Source organism: Stegastes partitus, unplaced genomic scaffold (genome assembly GCF_000690725.1).
Source record: "Stegastes partitus isolate 25-593 unplaced genomic scaffold, Stegastes_partitus-1.0.2 Scaffold1500, whole genome shotgun sequence".
Taxonomy (NCBI): domain Eukaryota; kingdom Metazoa; phylum Chordata; class Actinopteri; family Pomacentridae; genus Stegastes; species Stegastes partitus.
Window position 1 is genome coordinate 35,133 of NW_007579231.1, and position 23,392 is coordinate 58,524.

The following is a 23,392-nucleotide window of genomic DNA, read 5'->3' on the forward strand; positions in this document are numbered from 1 at the left end:
TAAAACCAGTCAGTATGAAATAAGTGAAATAAATTCTGTATTTCAATAACTATTCCTGCATCAAAATAAAAGCGTTCACAAACTTTACATTAAAGTGGCCGCAACATCTTCTCTGCATCTATCAAGACACCTTGGAGATTGATCTTATCCTTTAAATCAAGACTAAATCGCATCCATTGGTGAGAACACACAATCAAAGCATCCAACAATAGGATGCAAATACAAGAGACAGGGAGAGAGAAGAAAGGTAAACCACAAAGTTGGCAAGATTGTTGGCGCATGCAAAGGAGGAATGAGATGAAGGCGTTTAATTTCTATTAATTAAAATGTAACACATCTCTTTAAGTGTCAGTAAACAGCCAGAGGTCACGTTTAGCGCCACTGTCGAAAGTTTCTGGTCTAATTATTTCATCTTCAAATCGCCAGACAAATTGAAATATAAATGTGGAAGCTCATGTTTATTCCTCCATACAGAGGGGGAAGGCAGTTCAGCCATTTACTCATGTAAAATTAATGTCAAAGAAAGCGATGGGACGTTATGGCTGCACGTGTTTGCCTCACACTTGAAAGGCCATTCCACACTTCGCTCTGGAGCCCACAGTGTCAAATAAGATAAGAAATGTGTGAGAGTATAAAACATGAATGCATTCCTAATAACAAGAAGCCTTGAGTAAGAAAAAGAATTTCTGCATGCTTGCGCATTTCTACCTCCGGACAGGATAAGTAGGCCAAGCTTCATTTTAATGTTATTTTGTTGGATTGCACATTGGATTTACTTAATTTGATCATACTTCCACACAGTGTGAAATGAACTCGTCAGGTGTCTTTTATACAAGCCTGCTTGTCCCCATTTACACTAACAATAAGTGCTTTAAGCTGAGGTTAGACCTTTGACTCACTCAGTTTCCATGTCCAATCACTACAGTTCACATGTATGACCAGAGTTAATCTTCCAAGCAGTACACATTATGCTTCAGGACAGATGAGCTCAACTACACAGACTTTAACAACAATCACAGCTCAGAATGAAGGTCAATATCACTCAGTGCTATTATCTAGAGGCAAAACTGAAAATATTGTGTTCACTCCAATTTAAAAATAGCTTTTATTGCAGCTTTTCTCAGAACAAGCTGCTCTGATCACACAGAGGGAAACAAGAATCAATGTACAACATTTTCAGCCTGTTGGAAGGGAAGGCAGATGGACAATCACACAAGTTTGTGGTGGCAGGAAGATGAGAATGATTTTTCTTGAAGAAAAAACAAACAAACAAAAAAAAGCGCAGCAGATACAAATTCCAAATATGAAAATATTTCAGCGACGTGACATAAGTTACATCGATCCTCCCATTTGGTATGCATGACCAGTTGTGTCTTAAAGAAAGTGGCAATGACTGCCAGAGTTCACATGAAGAGTAACTCCCTCCCATGAGCCTCCGCCATCCTAATCCTCATGAATGTTGAACAGCTTGGCCACTTCGTTCAGATCTGCATGTTCCTCTCCATCCTTGATGATCTACAAACGAGAAACAGTTTGCCGTAACCAAATCTATATTTAAATAGCTGCAATGACACAAAGCATAACAACAGTGCTTACCTTCCTTGCGATGGGCATTCTGTTGAATACATTCCACAGGATAATGCCCACCACCACTTTGTCTCTCAGGTAGAAGATGACTCCTTTGCCATAGTCGTCTTTGTGCGTCACAGGAGGAGCAGGTGTTACAGAGGCCTCTGGGCTGGTGGCTGTGTCCTCCGTTTCACTTTCCGAGCGGATCCCAGTACCTGTGACATGTTTAAAGTATTTATGGAGAGGCTCAATCTCCCTCACTGTCCGCAGAGTCGCTTTTTATTCCCATATTGAGTCTCTTTTCGGCAAAGAATGTGTCTTTCAATTTCAAAGATGGTTCAATCATTCATTTTAGCCTGGTCCTTCAGGAAGAAAACTCTCTCTCTGTCTGTGATCGACACACTCACAATGGCGGACAGGCACCTTGCACGGCAGCTCTGTCGTCATTGGTGTATGAACGTGATCTACTCTCAGATGTACGTCACTTTGGATAACAGCGTCTGCTAAATGAAATTGGAAATTGTAAAAGAAATGGTCTAATTTGGGGCGGCTGTGGCTCAGGTGGTAGAGCAGGTTGTCCTCCAATTGCAAGGCTGGCGGTTCGATCCCCGGCCCCTCCACAGTCTAAGTGTCCTTGGGCAAGACACTAAACCTGACGTTGCTGCCCAATGGCAGGCAGCACCTTGCATGGCAGCTCTGTCACCACTGGTGTATGAATGTGTGCGTGAATGGGTGAATGAGAAACACACTGTAAAGTGGTAAATTACTGTAGAATTCACAGCACAATTGTTGCTGTTTAACTTGTGTGTGGTGGGTTTGTCAGATTGTGTTGTGGTTATAAAATCTACAGTTCAGCAGTGAAGAGTCCCAGCTTGGAGAACGGTGATGAATGACTGCTGGTTAACATGCAGTCTTTATGGGCTACTTGTCAAATCACAATTTCACACTTGTTCCGTTGTCTGACAACAGAAACAGAAAAATATACAGATGAAAACAGCTTTACCGGGAATCCGGCTGTATTAAAATGCAGTGTGCTACTATGTGAGCACAGAGGGCAGGAGAGAAGCATACAGATGCAAACACCAGCTTAGTTAAGGTTGAGGCTGAAGCACAACAGGTGAATCAGACTCGGTAGGAGGGGGACTTGAAGAATGGCAGAAATAAACATCTTCAGATTTTAACAGCTTTTAACTTTATACCTCCAACTTTATAACAACCACAAAACACAATGACAATAGATTGTCACCATATGGGAGCTTAAACTTTTTTAACGTCCTACCTGACTTCTCCGTAGCAGCTTTAGGTGTGTCCTTGGCAGTGGCTTTGGCAAATACACCTACTGTTGGTAGACTGCTGTCAACGATGCCGATGGCCTCGTAGCCTACATCAGGACCCAGGTCACTCCTGAGACAAAAACACACGAGAGCACGATGCACTCCTGTTATGTATTATAAGACCTTACAGTTCAGCATGAAAGCGGAGTATGAATCAGACAGCATGCTATGTTTTTAACAAACAGTGTCTTTTATATTAGAACTGTTGTTTTTGGTGTGAAATAGAATTCCAGTGTATTTGAACCTGGTGTGCTTCCCATGAATGTGTCATGCTAACTTTGTGTTCTCCGTCTTGATTGTGGAGATTCGGGGAAATGAAGTTCAGGTTAAAAATTGGTTTTCTTTGGAAAACAGCAGAGACCTCGTGCTAATTACTCCGCTTAGCGCCATTCACAAGCTGTTGTGTGCAACGGCTCATTTCCCTGAATCTCTACTGAGGAGGTGAAGAGCGCAAAGTTAACATGACACTTAAAGCCACAATAGCCACACTATCAGGAAACACATCAGGTTGAAATAAAAAAGGAATTCTCTTTCACACAGTGTACTGTATGTCGAAACTGGGCATACAGTTCTTATGCCAAGAAGTTTTGCCTACATTTTCTAAGGAAAAAAAAATTCTTTTCTGTTAGAAATACTTTTCCTCCAAATGTGAAGTACAGAAACTGTCAGCTTTTAAAACTTTACTGTCAAAACAGCTTCCCAAACACATACTGCTCCTATTATAAACACATATACACACACACACATACACACACACACACACACACACATACACACACACACACATGCACAGAACAAACATGGCTGAGAGGACATTTGTTAAAAATTAAGCTGTAAGCTTCACTGACAGCCCCCTACAGCCGCTAACTGATGAGTTTCAAGATAGCTGATGACCTGAAGTTATGTTACAATCCGCTGACCTTCACAAATCACATGCTGCCCAGAGAGCCTGTACACTAACTCTACTGAATCAGAGTCATCCACACCAATGGCTTATTTCAATTTTGGGGAAATTTGCAGACACATTTTCAGTATTACTGTTCCGACATCCCTATAAAACTTGGAAAGCATTTTCAAAATAATGTAGAATAAAAGAAAAAAAAGACAGTTTACATTCAGTTTGTATATTTTCAATAAAGCATTTGACCAAAAATAACTTCTCCTCAGCATGTTCAGCCTTTGATTTTAAAATGTCATATGATGGACTGTGGCTGATGACAAGTTAGATATATAGAAGCAGTACTTGGAAATGTGAAATGAACAAACAGATGACTGCTGTAGCAATGATTAGGTGTTTTGTGTCCTTTAGTTTGAGAGGCATTCCTGATTACCCTTATTCATAGAAACGGCAGCATATTATCCGATTATATTTGCTGGTGTGTACGCTGTGCTGGTTTGACTAATGGCTCTGTGTATTTTTTGGACAGCGGTGCGCCCATGTTAACAGCAGAACATCATGTTTTACCAACTGTGTCTAACACGCAGGCACAGCATTCGTCTGGGTAGTGAGAGTCGCATTCCACGCCGCAGCTCCCTCAATGTCTGCTAGTCGCCCCTTGTGATCTTCTCAGTAATGTTTGACAGAGTTAGATCTTTATCAAGACTATACTTAATGTACGCCTGAGTGATACAGCCCTCTGCTGGCAACTCCTATATTAATGTCCTCTAAAGGCATTTTAAATATTTTAGACTTTAAGGTATTCAACACTTGAAAGCAACCATGCATGCTCATCTGACTTCTAAAAGGATTACATCTCAGTCATTTGCAGAGTTGTACATGCTAACCCATTGCTCAATTATTTAAATGTATTCAATGAATGCGGTCCTGTGCGGTCAACAATTTAGGCAGACTCTTTCTTTTCCCAATATTTTCCCTTCATTGCTTGCAGCCACAGCCCCCTCATTTTGGTAAACAGCATTAAATTTGTGACCCACGAAAACCTCAAGTTTGCATTGTGAGTAGGAAGTAGGTCGTAGTCTAATACCCACCAGAACATAGACTGATGCCAGTAGGGTTTGTTGGCTCCCGTCATGTTCTCCCCTGCTAGTCGACCACTCACGACGGCGTGATCGTGGTGCTCCACTCGTCTGCGGCCGAGTCTGATGTCGTAGAAACAAGCAGCATCTCCTGCCTAAAACGAGACAGAAGAGATTGAGTGCAGATTAGAATGTTCATCCATCCATCCATTATCTATACACTGCTTAATCCTCACTAGGGCCGCAGGGGGCTGGAGCCTATCAGGACAAGTCGCCAGTCTATCGCAGGGCTACATTTACAGACAGACAACCAAGCACACTCACATTCACACCTACGGACAATTTAGAATCATCAATTAACCACAACATGTTTTTGGACTGTGTGGGAGGAAGCCGGAGAACCTGGAGAGAATCCACGCTGCACGGGGAGAACATGCAAACTCCACGGTGTCCTCACCAGGACACAAACCAGCGACCTTCTTGCTGCGTGGCAACGATGCTAACCACCAAGCCACCTTGCAGCCCCAAATTAGAATGTGTAATTAATTATAATATTCTTTTATTTAATCCTCCTATTATCTTAGGGGGTTATTCTGATCCCATTCAATGTTTAACATCTCTAAATAAGTCATTGACATAATTTTTTCAGTTTTATTTAAAGAGCTATTTACACATAAACTTGGGTAACAATTTTAATTATGATATTTTCTGGAGGTTTAAATTGCTGGGGTCAAATGAACCCAAGGATAAAAGATGTCAGTAAATTTGAAGGTAATAGGAGGGTTAAATAAAACACTAAACTTAGAAGAGTAGACAATACAGTGTATTATGCCTGAACCATGATCTGAGTTGGCCTGAGGAGGGCACTGTATTCATCAAATAGACTAGAAATATCAAATATATGCACCAACATTACTCATCATACACTACAAAAACCTTTTATTGAAAGCTGGTGTACATGTGTGTTGTTGATCCGACTGTTCAAAACAAGGTCAGGTCGTGTTGTTAAATAGTTGCTCCACGACCGGTAATCAACTTGTTTTAAAAGGAGGTGAGATTTAGTTGAAATTGTCCCACAGGGTTGAGCTTAGACAGATAAACTGCCACAACTAATAATTAGATTCACTAAATGTCCAAAGTCCATCAAAATCAGCACAGGAGAGTACATATGCTGTCACAACACTAGATCAGTTTACTGCAGAACACCTAAAACTCTCACTTGAACATTGACTTACCACCCAAATATTGGACCGAGCTTGCAGCTCTGCATTGACCCGAAAACCACCAAAGTCAGAGTCCACCTCCAGACCGGCTGACTTAGCAAGATCAACATTAGGCTCCAGGCCAACTGCTGCAACAATGTGATCGGTTTTCACCTGCAACATGAAGCAAGACATAAGCACTAAGTAACAACCACTTCCTATGTCCTGATTTAGGCTGTATTTGGGCAGTAAACTAAACTTACCAATCGGCCGTCCTTCAGGTGGATTTCTAATTTATCGTCTTTGCAAGTCACAGATTTCACCAACGCTTCGGAGATGACTTTTACACCCTCTAGAAAAACAAGGACGTTGTATTATTACATATTACTTAAAAATGAGAAAAGATTAAATTTTTAAGGCAACTCTCTTTTCTAGTTGTAAAAAATGAAGCTTGACGTGAACCTTTCTTGACTTTTTCTGTTGTCCAGTTGCTCAGATACTCAGGCAGCACTTTTCCCATGTTACCCTTCTCAGGGAACATCTGTATCACCTCCAGGCTGGACTCATTTGCTACAAAGAGAAAGCGGATGAGCAACAACTAAGCAACAAGTTAACTCTGTTTAACATCAGCATTGTCGTTTATTCTGTCGCTTTCTCGGCTTGTCGGATCGTCTTACATCTCCTGCCGAGGGCGCAGGCCAGCTCGCTGCCCAAGAAACCGCCTCCGATGATTGTGATGGACTGTACGTTTCTGGAGACTTTGTCAAGTGATTTGAAATCCTCAATCTGTGGTAAGAAAAAAATTATTTTGCATCAAATTACAATTTTATGTAACAATGACATAGCATACATTGAAATAGATGGGTTTTTATTAACCCTCCTATTATCTGTGGGGCCAGTTTGACTCCATTCAATGCTTAACATCTCTAAATAAGTCATTGACATATTTTTTTCAGTTTTATTGAAAGAGTTATTTACACATAAACTTGGGTAACAACTTTAATGATGGAGGTTTAAATTGCTGGGGTCCAATTGAACCCAAGGATAAAAGATGTCAGTAAATTTGAAGGTAACAGGAGGGTTAAGATAACCTCTTTTGAATATTTTAGAGGGACTATAAATACATACAAAAATTTATAAAGAAAAACCTGTTTGGCTTCCAAATAACCAATTTAACACTGGTAATATTTGCATGATGCCATGCTTTACCTATCACTTCAACAGCCAAAATACTGTATACACAGACATTCCCCAAACTGTAGCACAGCTGGCACCCTCTTGTGGCAGAACACTGACCTTGCGGAACAAAGTGGTCTTCTTCATCACCTCCTCTCCGGCTCTTTCGATGACCTGTAGATTTCTTGGCACTCCGCCTGTAGACAGATGTTCGCATCAGGTTTTGGACATGTGCAATAACAAAAAAATAAATACAAATTAAAAACGCATATTTTAAGGCAGCTCACCTGTAGCAATCAAACACTTGTCATATGAAATCTCAGTATCATCATCCAGTTTCACTTTGTTTCCCCTCACATCCATGTGTACCACCTAAAACAGAAGAAATATCTGTTAGGGACACAACGTTTGTTTACAGGTTTACTCACTGCGAGACAAAAGAACAACACAATAAATAAGTGCATTTATTTGTTCCAATTGCCATCTTATTCACTGTACATAGTTATGAAATCAGCACAATATAGTGGCTGACTGATGAAGAAAAACAAAACAGAAAACAAACCTTTTTGCCAGCAAGAACAGCCACTCCCCCATTTTCTGCACTTGCCAATTCTTCTGGATTAATGTAGAATGACGGGGGCTGAAAGTAGATACTGAAAAATAAAAACAAAAGGAAATAAATGATTTAACGTTGCTGAAATGCCTCCACTTTGTACTGTGCACATTTTAGTTTGTGCAAGGACTTTTTGTCCATCAGGTCTCTCCATCAGATGCAAGTTTTGTTTTGCACCGACACTGGTTTGTGGCATAAAGTAAAGCAGATTCTGATAAAACACAAAGTAAGACTGTAGACAAAGCTTTAAAATAAAGGTGCAGCTGCAGAGAAGCTACACATTTTAAAATGTGGACGCTTCACACACTGGGCTGTCATGACATAAGGTTCCTCCCACACAATTAACAAGGCCAAAAGAATTCACAAAAAAAGATTTATCTGTCAAATTCACATCTTACTTACTTGTGTGTTTTGTCTTTTTTTTTTTTTTTTTTTTTAAGCAAATGAATTACACTCAAAGTACTAGTATACAGAGGTGAAGAGAAAGTCAGTAACCATCACTGTACTGTATGTTGTTCCTGTGTCAACCACATAGTTACTGGTGCTTATTTACAAGTTATAATCATCATGACGTCAATAACGATTTTTATAAATTCCATGTATAATTGTCATTCTTAAAGCCGAGACGCCCTGTTTACACTCCTCTACAGCATCTCAACACAGACGATTTATACGATCACCAGAGTGGTGGCTGAAACAGTCACGATCTTCCCGTCTGTTGCTGAGTTTTAGTGTTGAAAAATGGCCAGAGAAGTGTTTTGCAGAACATTATGGCATCATGGTGAAACTGACATTTAGCCTTTTGGGTATAAAAATTCATCACTTCAACATTTTATCCTATTAGACATTTGTGTGACATTTTGTCGTTATTAGTGTTGGAATTCTTGAGTTATGACTAAAGACGTGTGACCTCTGCAAACCAAATTAATGAGTTCATTTTCAAGTCCAAGTGGACAATTGTGCCAGATGTAACAAAATTCCCTGCGGGCATTCCTGAGCTATTGGGCTGGATGGATGAACAATCCAAAAACATAATGCGGCTGGTGCCTCTGCACCGGCGACATCTGTGGCTAGAGGCATTAAAAAAAAGATTTCACAGAACAGGACAGTCTTATACTGACTGGGAAAGACATAATGAGACAATAAAGTCTAAGGCTGACAAGGAGAAGTCAAGAAAATAAGGGTAAATAAGGGAAAAGCACATTAGAGGACTTTAAACACACCTTCTTTCTTTTCCGTTCCATTGTTTGAAACGCAGCGTTTCAGTCACACTGGGATCATCAGAGAACCACAGCTCTTTTGAAAGAGGTGGTCTCATGTATGGAAGGTCTGGCTCTTCAGTCACAATCAGTACCTGGAGGAAAAAAAATAAAAGACATTAAATGTCACTTCATAAATGCAGTGAGAAAAAAAATGTAACAGAGAAGCATAGGTCCAACTAGGTGAATAAAAATCTGAATTTGGAGAAGACAGAGGCTTAACTGACCCTGGCACCGGGGTCTCTGGCTCGAATAGACCGGGCAGCGGCGAAGGAGGCAGTGCCTCCACCAATCAGGAGGTAGGGGGTGTGTGCGGGTACCTTGAGAGAGGCAGGGGTGGAGTCTGCTGCTGCTGAAGTTTGCATGAGACAGCAACAGCAAGCAAAGGAGAGAGTGTGACAGAGAGAGAGCAAGACAGAGCAAGGCAGAAAGCAAAAGAGAAAAGAGAGACACAGTCAATGAATGATCTCACTGGTACGCATGACTTACACAAACACACCTGGGAGAGGTAAGGGCACCTGGTAAAAGAAAATCCACTTTTCACATGGGTGAGATTAACCTTTATCATTACAAGGACCCAAACAAAGTGAAAAAGGCATGAACAGGGAGAAAGGAAAAGCTGCAATGGGGGAAAAACAAAAGGTTAACATAAACAGGAAAAAGGTGTTTAACATTAACATTATCATTATCCGAAAAGGGAGAAAGTATGAGGTCGTGTTTGCCCACTTCCCCGCTCCAACAGACGCTGGACTATGGTCTTACCACTCTGTGCCACAACTTCCGGCTGAGGCTCGGGTGGTGCTGCTGCGGGTGTTTCTGCTGCAGCTGCAGGTTCTGTTAGTACAACCGGATCATTAACCAGTCAAAATGAGACAACCTTAGCCCTCAGATGTCATAAATGTATGTCACCGCTTCCATGCACAGGTCTAACCGAGGGCTTACCACTCTCCACAACCGGTGCTGGGGCCAGCTCTGCGAGCTCTGCTGGGGGGGACTCGACGAGCTCTGCTGGGGGAGACTCGACGAGCTCGGCTGGGGGAGACTCGGCGAGCTCGGCTGGGGGGGACTCGACGAGCTCGGCTGGGGGAGACTCTGCGAGCTCGGCTGGTGGGGNGGGGGACTCGACGAGCTCGGCTGGGGGAGACTCTGCGAGCTCGGCTGGTGGGGACTCTGCGAGCTCGACTGAGGGGGACTCGACGAGCTCGGCTGGGGGAGACTCTGCGAGCTCGGCTGGGGGCTCTGAGGGTGGTGATGGCTCTGGTAGTACAGTGGTAAAGTTATAAAATAACCTCTAATGTGAACTTTAGCTAATATGTGTAATCCATCTTTAACTGATGTGTACTCTGTGTCCACTTCACAGGCTCAACTCAAAGGCTAAAGCAGAGTGTCAAAGGGCTCCAGTGTGCAATCATTACAAAAAAAAAAAAAAGAAAAAACTGTCAAGTGCAACTAAACTTTTTCATTGGTCACACCGGTGCACCAAACATTTAGCAAATCTGTGTGTGCATCTGTCTGGCCTGCCCTGGTCACCAATTTAAAAGGTAAATCCTACATTAAAACCCCTTACTTTGCTTTTTTAAAACACAGTTTTAGCAACAGACATGTCTGAGCTGCTGTGCTGGAGTATCTGAGCAGAGACTAGAGACTTCTCTGTGCACTGTTACCTCATAGCCTCAATTGATCCACGTGAGGTGTTTAAAGACCATTAGTAAATTGTAGCATTAACCGAGAGTCTGCATGTGGGGTGTCAAGGAGAAATGTGTAAAATGTAGCGTCAAAAACAACCTGGGATACACACTCCTCCTTTTAACTACGAGCCTATGCATGGACATTAGTCACACGAAGTCAACCTATAGAAAACACCGTGAGATAATAACACAGTCAGCACTAAGCATTGCATTTGTTACAAGGAGTGCACCATTAGCATGGCTGCAAACAGAGTCTATGCTGTTGAAGCATAAACTTTCTGAATTAAAACTTTAAAACAGCACAACTCATTCTGTGAAGTGACCCGGCTGACTAAACCTGTCTTTCCACAGCGTTTCAGCACCACACTCAGGCGAACCCCAGTAGTGAGGAGTCAGAAATGATACTAACAAAAGAGGTAACACTTGTATTATTGTAATGTATTATTCACAGCAAAAATCTTTAGGTTATGGCTAAATTATGTGCTAGTGCATGTAAATAAAGAACACAGGCACACCAGGGCAACCAATGTAAAAAGTTAGTCTGGAGCCCTGTGGAAATGTCACAGACACTACAAGCAACATTTCATTAATTTAAATAGCATCATGTAACCTTTCTTTATAAATCTTACCCTCCTCAACTACAGGTGCAGCAAGTGGTGTTGCTGCCTCTTCTGGTGGTGCTTCTACCACCGGCTCATCTGCTGTTGAGGCAATTCACAGTAATGGTTTAAACTAAATTCTTTAAATAGTAATGAAAGGGGAGATTATCAGGATCCATGCATTTCTTCAACTTTACCCTGGAAAAACTCTGCAGAGCATTTGCACTAGCACAACAACAACTGACAGCTGCCCAATTTGAGGTTAAATTCAACAGAATTGCACAATCTGTAAATTATATTATACCTGAAAATACTACCAAACACATTTGGTAGAAATATTAACAAGGAGTTAAGTGTGCAGGTGTTTCCACATTTAAGGGCAGCTACCAGTGCCGGACATCACATTACAGTTAAGGTTAAGAAACATGTACTATCCCAAGACAGTGTTGCACAAAGTTTGACAGTAAGAGGAAATGTCAGACAGAACAAGTTCCATTCTATCTTAAAAATATGAGAGCAAATAAGGTAACATATGTGTGACAAATACTGACAACGCCACACAATGTGTCCCACAAAAAAACAGAAATATCTACAGTTCAGACAGGAAGGTGTGCACGTGAGTTTCTACTGAAACTGTCAAGGGTTAATTGTCAAGGTTAAGGAGCACCGACTTAATGAAATACAGCAGAACACACTGAAAACGAAGCATGCAACAATAAATACTAAAAGGATAAAGAAAGATAAACACATGCAACACAGAGGCAAAGTCACCGATCGTGCAGTAAACCTCTCAGCCTCTGGATGTACATGACATTTACATAGACAAGACAATACAAGTTAGAATATTCAGAGGACCTCCCATATAAAACGTGTCATCACTGTAAAGTTGTATTTTTAACATATGGACAGCTGTGTTTTACAGCCTGCTTTTTTTGCACTGACCTGCCTTACCAGTTGGTGTCGCATTTTTATAATAGCTCTCTTCAAAGTACAGTATGCATACAAAGTGTAATATTATTTCACATCTTGTACGCTTCTAAATTTGCAGTTCAAAGACACTCTTTATACAGGAGGCCCACGTTAAACATGCATGTGTGGAGACAGTAAAGTGAGCAGACAACCTGGAGGTGGTGCAGTTGTTTCACTGGCGACTGCTGCTTCAGTCTCAGGGGCTGGAGGGCTCGACTTCTCTAGTGAAGGTGCTGCTTCAGGTACCGGCTCAGGGACAGCTGAGAGACAAATGAAAAGAAATATTAACTAATATTCAACAAATAAAAATTGAAGTAAAAAGCAATTTGGTTCTTTGGTCAGTGACCGATTTCAACTAATCCACAGCTTATTCAAATACAGTTTTAAACGTAGTTTGTTTTGAAGTCTCAAAATCTGCTGTTTACATGGAAATAAGGAGGAAGCTGAAGCGTGAGCTGCAGAGTCAGCTGATTCAAAGCCTGCTCTGACAGCAACTAACCTTCAGCTACGACTTAAAAACATAAACCTTTCAATCACAAGAGTGACGCTGCAAGTGTTATACAAGCGTTGCTCTTAACAGGTCTGTAGCTAATGCACAAGGGCTCTGATAATTTTCTGAATGTGTCCTATGTATTACTATGTATTAAGCTGCTAACATAGGCAGAGTTTGGTCTGTAACTCCTAAAAACCATTATATCTACTCAGCCATGACAAAAAAAAAAAAAACACTCACCTTGCGTCTTTGTGGCTTCCACAGCTAAAACACAAAAAAAATCAAAATGTGAAATTCTTAACATAGATATCTTCACACTTCTCAGGAAAATTAACAGTAAAGGTGCAAGTTTTACTTTCCCTAAAATCATTTCTTAAAATCTGCTCACCAGGTGGCTCTGACTGAATGGTTGCGGCTGGTTCTTCTGTGGCTGCTCTCTGTGATCTCGTCATAATTTCTTCCATACGCTCCTGATATCTTTTTTGGTCTCCTTTCAACAAGAAGTACGCCTGTGAAAGTGAAAAATGCACTATATTTAGCCACGACCAGTTTAACTGTTACATTAGCGGTCAGTCAATGAGTATTGACTGTCATCTTCTCCCTGTGAATATCAGCAAAGTGGCCGTTCTGGATGAACCCTGACACATGATCAACACGTACTAACCACCAAAGACACTGGCTTTTTCCTAATGTGTAGATTCTTATGCATAATGCAGCACCGTGAGAGAAGTGTTTTTTGTTTTTGTAAAAAATATTCTGCAGCATGAGAAAATAACCCCAAACATACAGCCGTAGTCTTAAGGAACTATATGCAGTGTTTTACACGTGACAAAACAAGCAGCGCTGCGACAGATGGTATTACACCCACGGAGCCCTGATATCAAACATCATGGAGAGATTACATGAAGAAACAAACAGTTTAAAACCTGTGCAGCTAGGAAGACTGATGCCATTTTTAAGACATTTCATATTTTCTGTTTTCAGCACTTTGCATGAAGTTGACTGATAAATATGAACCATTCATGACAATATGTTTATTTACAGTTTACTCACATATGTCAGGCTACCAACGCAAGCTGCTCCAACCATGACGACGTACTTCAAGTTGTCTCCACCCAGACCTCCCGGCCCGGTGGACATGTTGGCCGCCGGTACACATGTTGGTGTTCTGCCATTGTTTAACACTGGAAACAATTTGACACATAACAAGAAAAAAAAGTGGTCATTTAGCATGGACTGACACCTTCTCCAACCTTTGTTTCTGTTTATGCTTATCAGGTTTTTCAGGTTCCAGCTATCTGAATGACAAAGTCGCTTAACTAAACATTTAATACATATTTGCTGTCCAGAAAATAACTTCTCACAAGTTCGGGCGGGATGTAACTTGCATGTCACTACATGCTTGAGCCTCTTTTCTTTAGTTTACAGTAGGTTTAAAATATATATATATATGCAAAAACAATAACACTGTTATGACAAGAGACTGCCTTGTGCAATCATCCATCCATTATCTATACACCGCTTAATCCTCACTAGGATTGCAGGGTGGCTGGAGCCTATCTCAGCTGACTCAGGGTGAAGGCAGGAGACACCCTGGACAGGTCACCAGTCTATCACAGGGCTACACTTAGAGACAGACAACCAAGCACTCTCACACTCACACCTATGGACAATTTAGAATCACCACTTAACCTCAACATGTTTTTGAACCTTGTGGGAGGAAGCCGGAGAACCCGGAGAGAACCCACGCTGCACAGGGAGAACATGCAAACTCCACACAGAAAGATCCCGGGTGTCCTCACAGGACGCAAACCGGCGACCTTCTTGCTGCGAGGCAACAGTGCTAACCACCAATCCACCTTGCAGCCCCTCTTGTGCAACCAGCAAGCCATAAAATATGTATAACACTGCTACAGTGAGCATAAGTGTAAGAACGACTAGTGATAGCTGGGGCCTGATAAGAGATAACCTGTGACTAGCGATTACTTTCATTCTTGACATCTAGAAAATGGTGATAAATGTTGGTAAGCAATTCCCACAATCCAAGACAACAAATGATTTGTTTTGCCCACAACAAACAAAGACATTAACTTTACTGTCACAGAGAAGTCAAGGGACGAGGAAATCATTACATTTAAGAAGCTTGAATTTCAGAGAATGAAGACTTACTCAAAGGGATTGATTAGATATCAGTTGACAGATTATTCAGTGCAATGAGGGAAAAAACAACTTCTAAAACGTAAAACTACTTGCACGCTTGAGCATGCCTTAGCTTATACTACTTTTACACTGATATGTGAGGCATCATTGAACCTCTAGATTTCTGCAGGAGATGTGACTTGCATTTCCTGACATGAAGTGCCATGCTGGTGGCAAAGAATGGAAATATGCAAAGAAATCCCTGTGTGCATGTGAGTTCGACAGATTAGCGATACTACACACGTGCACAAACAGCACTTGAGTTGAATTGCAGGCTTGAATTTATTATAATAATCAATCTCTCAGATCTACTTTCCCCTATTAATAATTATGCAATATTCAGATATGAGTAATAACTCCCACTGTACACTCAATCAACCTTTATGCATCCTGTGCAGACTGATTCTGCTGTATTTACCCTTCACTGTGTCACAGGGGACCACAAACCCCGTGATCCTTGTCAAAGTGGGCCTATGTAAGCATGACAAACTCTGACGGCTCACATAACATGGTGCAACACCTGCACTGCAAACCAGCCCTGAACCCTAACACGTCAGTAACATGTGCAACTGTTCACTAGCGTCACTTTTCTTTTCTTTTAATAGCAAGCTTCATGCTGCAGCCACAACCAGTGAAACACAAAACAATGAAGTTCAAGTTAGCGAGTCAAGTCTCCTGTCAACGTTTGCTAATTAGCTCAGTTAGCTTTTTAGCCACCATACGAAGGTCAGAATAGTTACATAGGGCTAAGCTAACAACACTACACCCCCGTCTACTGTACTGACATGACTGATTAATATCGTGCTCCAGGTAACGAGTATTTGGAGGGAGGCCAGCTAACAGGAGGACTACAAGTCACTGTGAGAAGTTCCTTACCTGTTCTCCTCACATTCTGCCGGCACACAGTCGAGGAGCTTCTAGCAAGAGGTGCAAGCTTCTTCCATACGGTCCTACATTTCAGCATCGTGGCTCCGCTGCGCTGTAACGGCTCCCAGTTTTACAAGCCGACTAGTCGGTCAGAAACACCAGCTAGTTACCGTTAATCAAGTCCTACAGCCCAGCAAGAAGCACAGACAACCAGCCGCAACGCGCCGCACGGCAAGGCCAGAGACAGGTCATACGTTGCAGGGGAGTCATGGGTAATTGTAGAGACGCTTTAACGCGGAAGATTGGTCGCCGCTGAGAAACAGAACAAGGTCTACGCCTCTATAACAAAGATGGCGTCGCCCCTGATGTCAGTGACAGTGGCGAATATGAATTCCGTAAAGATTTAAAACACTTGACATTGTATTTGTTGTTATGTTGTGCCAGAGTAGAGGGGGGCGTTTTTGTAATGCTATCGCCCACAGCTACATTATTGACGTGAGTGTGAATCCACACCTCAGCCCTGTATTAAGTGCTGTTACACCGAGTGGCAGCTGTTTCGAGATCTTTCCTTCAAGGCTCTTCGGTAACTGCCGTAAACTGTTTCTGCAGATGAAGTGCTGCTGCTGCCCTCCACAGTTGATTTAACACACACAGTTAGGAAAGACTTTCCAGGAAGAGAAAATGGGGATGAGGTTGACAGAGAAGAAGCATTCATTATAATAAGGTTGTGTGTTTATAAACACGGAAACATACTAAAAAAAATAAGAATTTCTTGAATTACACAAAACACACGAGGTATAGTGAGGTAGGTTTGTATTGTTAGTCAGTGCATACTTTCATAACACTGCAGTGTTGTGTAAATGTAGGTCAATGTATGTGGGTTTGATGGAAGTTATGTATACCCATTTTCACAGTGTTTTTTTTAACACTGAGTCATGATTTATGAATTTTAAATGGGCCCAGAGATTGACTGGTCGCCCTCTGGTGGTTACTTAAGAAACTAAAACAACATACAAGATTGAGGCTGTTTTTAATGCTGGCAGATTGCAATCAACTGCAAAGTGCAAATTTTGTTCATATTGTTGTCTTCTGCAGCACAGTCAAATAGGTTACACTATAATGTAGTTTAAATCAGTGTTATAAAGATCCCCTCAGTGACAGTCTGTAGAAGTACCATGTGTCTGCAGCAGAGGAGGCTGCATTTTCAGAAACACATTTCTAAGAATCTAGTTTTAAATTGAACTCTTTTTTTTGGGCCTGACAACATGATGGCCACTTGTTTCCTCTGAAATGGTAGCTTTTATAGGCCACAGACATTGACAGCAGCAGTTTTGGGTGGAATAAACATTTATACTCCTATTTTTTTGCACAGAAAGTTTTAGTTAGGGTGAAATAAACCTTAAAAACAGTAACTCATCCATTAAAATGTACTATATGGATGGAAGAAACCTTTAAAACCACAACTTGCAAGTTGGAAAGTACTATTTGGAGGGAGGGGAGAACAAACCTTTGACACTGTTAGTACTCAGACAGAAAGTCGTAGTTTGAGGGCAATAAACATTTGAAACTATAAATACTTGAACAGAATGTAAAAATAGTTTAAATAAACAATGAAAATCCTATCTTGTTGATTAGAAAGAACAATAAAAGTACAATAACATTTCAAACGATACATACTTGTACAGAAAGCAGTATTTTGAGTGGAATAAACCTTTACTACTTTATAAGTAATAAGTAATTAATATTCCAGTTATTGGCAGTTGGCAACAAACAGCAGTCCTAGAAAGGAAAGTTCTACAACTACAATCCTAAAACTGCAGCCTCCTCCGCTGCAGACACATAATATTGGGGCCCTGTAGCCCCTTGGTGGCAGTTCCACCAGAAGGATCCTGACCTCCTTTGTTTAAATGAAGAGTTTCCCTTTGCAGCAACTTAAGTGAACATCAGAGCCACATTCGGGATAAGATGCCTAAACACTGAGATGACACACAATCGCATTTCACATTGCAATACTTTGATACAGCTGATGAATGTAAGTATGAATAATCTGAAAGTGGAATGGGAGTGGCAGATTTACATAGTTCCCTTCACAGAGCGTTAAAAAGGCAATGAGATATGCATGATCGGTGGGACGTTGTTCTTACTGGGAAGAGAAGTTAAAAGTGTACTTCCCCCAGAATGAAAGAGAATTTCATGGAAAACAAGCTGCTGCGTTGCTGTGTTTGTGCATCTGTCTGTGTGTGTATTTTTAGTAGAATGTGCGTCTGGTGTGTTTTACGATTTATTTGATCTTATAGTAGTGTGAAAGTTGAACAATTTCATCGAAATTCGGGGTCTGCCTGATATAAACATACCACTCCTACCAGAACTTCTTGTAGTACTGCCTATAGTAATATGATTACTATTAGTGGTATTTTTTCTACTACTCCTCTCCTATTTTAGTTGATGTTTAAGTATGTTGCATAGACCAGTACTACACACAGTTTATAGTCTGCAGTGCCTCTTCTGAGAGGAGCCTTTTATACAAATACTCAGAAGTAAACAAGACAACACCCATTCATTGCTTGTACCTGCTGCAAGGCATATGAGCATATCCTGTGTGATGACCACACCTTAGAGAGGTTCCCAGTTCATTGCAGGGGAGAAAGACAGAAAAACACTCACACTCACTCACACCTAGAACCGATCTGAAATCAATTAACCAATCTAATCTATTGTGGAAAGAAAACAGAGCACCCTGGGGGGCTCTAGTAGTTTTGAAATAAATGAAAATGTAAATTAAATTGCAAAAATATATTTAGAATAGAATAGAATAGAATAGAATAGAATAGAATAGAACAGAATAGAACTTTATTGATCCCTTTGGTGGAAACCTCAGGGGAATTGCTGAAATTTACATGTCTAATGTAAAAAATAACATTAAAATCTGGCACAATTAATAATTATTTTATTTCAAACTACTAAAGCAACTAAAATTAGAATCATTGGTGACAATTAATAAAAACAAAAGTATTGGCCATTTTACATAGATTTTGTTTTCACAACAAAAATATTGAATGAATGTGTTTTCATCAGTGTACAACATTCATAAACACTGATAATCTGTCAAAATAGAGTTTTTGTCATTGGGCTGCAAGGTGGCTCAGTGGTTAGTGGTGGAGCGGTGGTTAGCACCGTTGCCTCGCGTCCCGGTGAGGACACCCAGGATCTTTCTGCGTGGAGTTTGCATGTTCTCCCCGTGCAGCGTGGGTTCTCTCAGGGTTCTCTGGCTTCCTCCCACAGTCCAAAAACGTGTTGAGGTTAATTAGTGATTCTAAATTGTCCGTAGGTGTGAATGTGAGTGTGCTTGGTCTCTAAGTGTAGCCCTGTGATAGACTGGTGACCTGTCCAGGTGTCCCCTGCCTTCACCCTGAGTCAGCTGGGATAGACTCCAGCTCCCTGTGACCCTAGTGAGGATTAAGCGGTGTATAGATAATGGATGGATGGACTTCTACCCTAAAAAAACAAACCAGCAAGACAAGTTATCTTTATGGTGATAACTTCTTTAAGTGGTGCCATGCAATAAACCAAATCACCAGCAGGGGTCAGTAGAGGTGGAGGAAACTCTATGAACAGAACTGATCATAAACGCATCAATAAAAGACCGAGTTTCAGGTAATACAGTCGTCCTCAAATGTATTCATACCCTCTCATTAAAGAAGGGGAAAAAAAACAGCTGTCACTGAAATAAGTATAAACTGACAAAAATAACAATAAATAAAAATTGAATGAAACTCATGACATTGCTTTTGAATTGTGGTTCAACAGAAATACATATATAAACAACAACAAGCAAACAAGCATGATGGGACCTGTAGACTAATATTTTGTTGAACAACCCTTTGAGCCAATCACTGCAATCAAGTGTTTTCTGTAACTCTCAATCAGACCTCTGCACCTGTTGACAGGTGTTTGGATTTCACTGCTCATCAGCAAAGTGCTCTCATTTGACAGTTTTGTTTGTTTTTCTAGATTATTCTTTTCAACCACAATTCAAAAGCAATGTCTTATTTCACTAAATTATAATTCAGTAAATTTTTATTTATTACTTTTTTCAGTTTCTGGTTATCTGAGTGACTATTGTGAGTTTTGCCTTTTGGAAGGGTCTGAATACATTTGAGGAAGACTGTATACTCAAAGTCCTTCCTGTTCTGATTTACTTTCCCATTAATATATTTTCCAATAGTACATCTTTTCCAAATGTGGCTAACCGGCGGCAGGCTTCTCGTACCATTAAACCACCCGAATACGTCTGAGTAAAGTCAAACAAGACAAGAGACTGAAGCTCAAGGGTCCATCAAAAACCAAAGAACAACATGGCCCTGGAGAGACAATTTTTTTTTCATTTGTTAGTATACTTCAGGAAACAATATGCAAAGCAATGATGTGGTCACCTTTACTGAATGTGTGGTGAAGTTCTGGTATCAATAGATAGTATGGTGGGGGTAAATAAACAGGCCTTTGCAGCTGAGGACCCTGCTCTTCAACAGTGGGGAACAAACAAATGAGAGGGATGGAACGTGCTAGAAAAACAACCCTGTGTGTGACATGCTTGTTGAAGATCTCCTGCTGTTGGTCGAAGAGGATAAAAGAAAAACCTGGGAGGGAGGAGGGGTCTGCAGGTTCAATGAGGCTTAAGACTTTCAACAAGCCACTAGCGTATGAACCAAAATAACCAGTGCTCGTTTTAGTTTAACATGTTTATTACAATACATACAATTCACATTTGACCTTTGACCTCACGTTGCCCTGCGCCGACTAAAGAGGTGCTGCATGTACACCCGCCTCTGACCCGCTGTGGCTGTAATACCGCTCCTGAACTGGGGTGCTGATGAAAACGCGTGGATATCATTGTGATTTACTGCTTATCACTACAACTGTTATAAAAAAAAGCTTTTTTTAAAAAAAATTCTGTCCTCTTCTTTAAAACTCCACTGTTAACGACTGTACAAAGGAATGAACCAGTGGTACCACCTCACATGAAAAGTGGGAGAGAGGAACAAAAGGGAAAAAAAACAAAAAACAAACAAAAAAACAGCAGGAATACAAAGAAACAACAAAAAACAAGGAGGGAGAAGTTTGAGGCAGGGAGGGTAGTGGGAATGGTCCAATGCAGCACGCCATCACATCTCATATTTAATTTTTTCAATCACTCGCTCCACCACACCACCAGGCACTGTTTTGTTCAGACTGGGAAATGCAGGGCCACCAGAAGCTGCAAACAGATCACTGAACCATTGTGGGCAGTTGCGGTGGATGTGCACAGAGGGGATGTTTGCCGTGCCTGAGTACATGTTACAGTTCACCCAGAGGAGGTGGAGGGAAAGAATCTAGACAAAATTATCAGCTCACCCAGATTTGAAGAAAGAAACAAACTACATTGACACCTGTGTGTTATGCTAGGCGTCTGTGTAAATAAATGGCTTCAAACATCCTCCTCCGTTTCCATGCGGGTCACACACACACACATGCTCAATGGTTCAATGATCTATGAACTGACAAAATGAAGCTTTAAGTCTGCAGACAAGTTAACATGAAGGAAAGGCTAGCTAATGAACGTAGCCGCCTTGGCGTTGATTAGTTTGGATGTCAAAAGCTTTGATAGGCATGGCTTTCCATGGCTTCAATCTACAAAACATATTTACAACATAGATAATAACATCTACAGGAAATCTACATTTTTTTTCCCACAACATGGGCTTTTACAAAACGGAGTCTTGTAAGTCACCCTCCTTACCCTCCTCCTCCTCCCGCCACAGCTCTTCATTCCGCCCTCTTGGTTCTCACAGCCCAACGGTCCAAAGCCAACCCGGCTGCAGCTCCTGTGTGTGAGTGTTAAGACTGGGCTCAAGAGGAACTGAACAACTGTTTTTCCTCCAGCCTCCAACTATGTGCAATGGGTCTCCCCGCCCCCTCTATCACCCCCCGACGCCCGCTCCGACTCGCAACCAGAAGTTCTCAGACCATGAAAGAATTCTGATTCTTCAACTTTTCAAGTTCTTTGATTTGCTGTCTCAGAAACAGTATCCTGTGGCAAAAGAGAGAGAACAAGCAATTAGTCATATGAAGGTTTACATCGACAAGAGGTGCAAACTACCCACAAGCTGTACAGAAAAGATGGAGGCAGCAACTGTGTCCATGCGTTGGTTTGCGGACTGCTCTTTTGAAGCTTCAACTCTGACATTTGGCCGTCTTTATCTTGGTCTTTTGAAACAGGACGTATCTGACTTAAGTACTTAAGCCTGGGTTATGCCTGACACATCCACGCGGCTCTGTGCGGAAAAATTGTCATTTTAGCAGCCACGCCCCCTCACGCGGTCCTTTTATGTGGAACATTTCAGCGTTGCGCATCTCTGAAAATTTGTAACAATGCGGATGAAGACGCATGGAAAACATGGCGGACGAACAGGAGCTCCTAATGGCAGCGGTACAAAAACATAGGGCTGGTCCGAATAGCAATTTCTGATATTCGGGCCCATTTGATGTCGAATATCCGAATATTCGGTCAGGGGGGTGCTATCCTGATACCACTACCACGACCGAATATTCGGATATTTGGGTCCAGCCCTACAAAAATACAGGCATTGATATAATTCGTCTCACACAGGGATCACCGTGATAGCCGTGTGACGAGCAATTTGTGGCGTGAATTTATGGCCACACTCAGTAAAGAAGAGGAATGGGTGAAGAAAATCTGGAAAAAACCTACGGGACAGATACGTTAAGGCAAAAAAGAGCACCAAAGGGCAAAGTGGAGACCCAGGGGGAAGCCTAAATATCCCTAGGATTTCAAGAGAGTTGAGCTGAGTCTCAGGGAAACTGACTCAAATTTCCCTCTAGATGAGATGAGTCTATTAATAATTATGTCAGAAAAGTAAACAAACTACTAAAAACGGATGGAATTAGCCTTGTACTAAATACGGCGTACTTACTGCAAACTTGCGTAAACTACGAGTGTGTGCTGTAACCGATGTAAACAATTCCAAACTTCTTCTACTTCAATTCAGCACAGTGATATACCTGCGTTTGCGACACACTGCCCCCTGTAGTTTGGTAACAGACGCCGCGCTAGTGCTGATTTCCATGCGTCATGTTCGTACGGAAAACATAATCCAGGCTTAAGAAGTCAAGGACGAGAGGCTAGCTGTGAGAAAAGATGCAGATTTAAAGGCAAATTCGTGGCTTCCACATGACGGATGCAAACTTTGAAAGCAGAATGCAGATGCAGTTCTGTTCATACTGCAGTAGACATGCATCAGTTTGCCATGTAGACCGTTACACTGCCCCTCTTAGAGAACAAACAGGGCTCACACTGATGTGTTGAGACTTTGCACTTTTTACAGAACATAGCTGTTACAGATTAGGCAGCAGCAGCGTGTCACTGTGATAGTTTCTGAGATGTGTCGAG

General features: G+C 41.4%; 1 protein-coding gene across 2 annotated transcripts; it reads right to left on the reverse strand.

Annotated features, from left to right (window-relative positions):
* Positions 1-20: 20 nt before the first annotated feature.
* On the reverse strand, positions 21-16,211 carry aifm1 (apoptosis inducing factor mitochondrion associated 1). 2 transcript variants are annotated; one of them, XM_008300111.1, is made up of 19 exons: positions 15,955-16,211; positions 13,933-14,063; positions 13,268-13,388; positions 13,120-13,143; positions 12,539-12,646; positions 11,448-11,519; positions 9,358-9,479; positions 9,095-9,225; positions 7,821-7,911; positions 7,546-7,630; positions 7,379-7,455; positions 6,760-6,868; positions 6,545-6,652; positions 6,346-6,434; positions 6,116-6,256; positions 4,893-5,035; positions 2,849-2,973; positions 1,597-1,784; positions 21-1,515 (listed from the first exon to the last, which is right to left on the reverse strand). In XM_008300111.1, exons 1-19 carry the CDS (start codon positions 16,040-16,042, stop codon positions 1,444-1,446), a joined length of 2,025 nt encoding a protein of 674 aa, XP_008298333.1. In that variant the 5' UTR covers positions 16,043-16,211; the 3' UTR covers positions 21-1,443. The 2 variants fall into 2 exon arrangements, with proteins under 2 accessions (XP_008298333.1, XP_008298331.1); XM_008300109.1 differs by lacking the exon at positions 11,448-11,519.
* Between the last annotated feature and the right edge of the window lie 7,181 nt (positions 16,212-23,392).

Coding starts and splice junctions, on each gene's coding strand:
- aifm1 (XM_008300111.1), bottom strand. CDS start 16,042: ATGCTGAAATGTAGGACCGTATGGAAGAAGCTTGCACCTCTTGCTAGA. Junction 13,389..13,932: donor GCGTTGGTAGCCTGACATAT/GTGAGTAAACTG, acceptor TCACTTTCACAG/GCGTACTTCTTGTTGAAAGG. Junction 6,435..6,544: donor AACAGAAAAAGTCAAGAAAG/GTTCACGTCAAG, acceptor TTGTTTTTCTAG/AGGGTGTAAAAGTCATCTCC.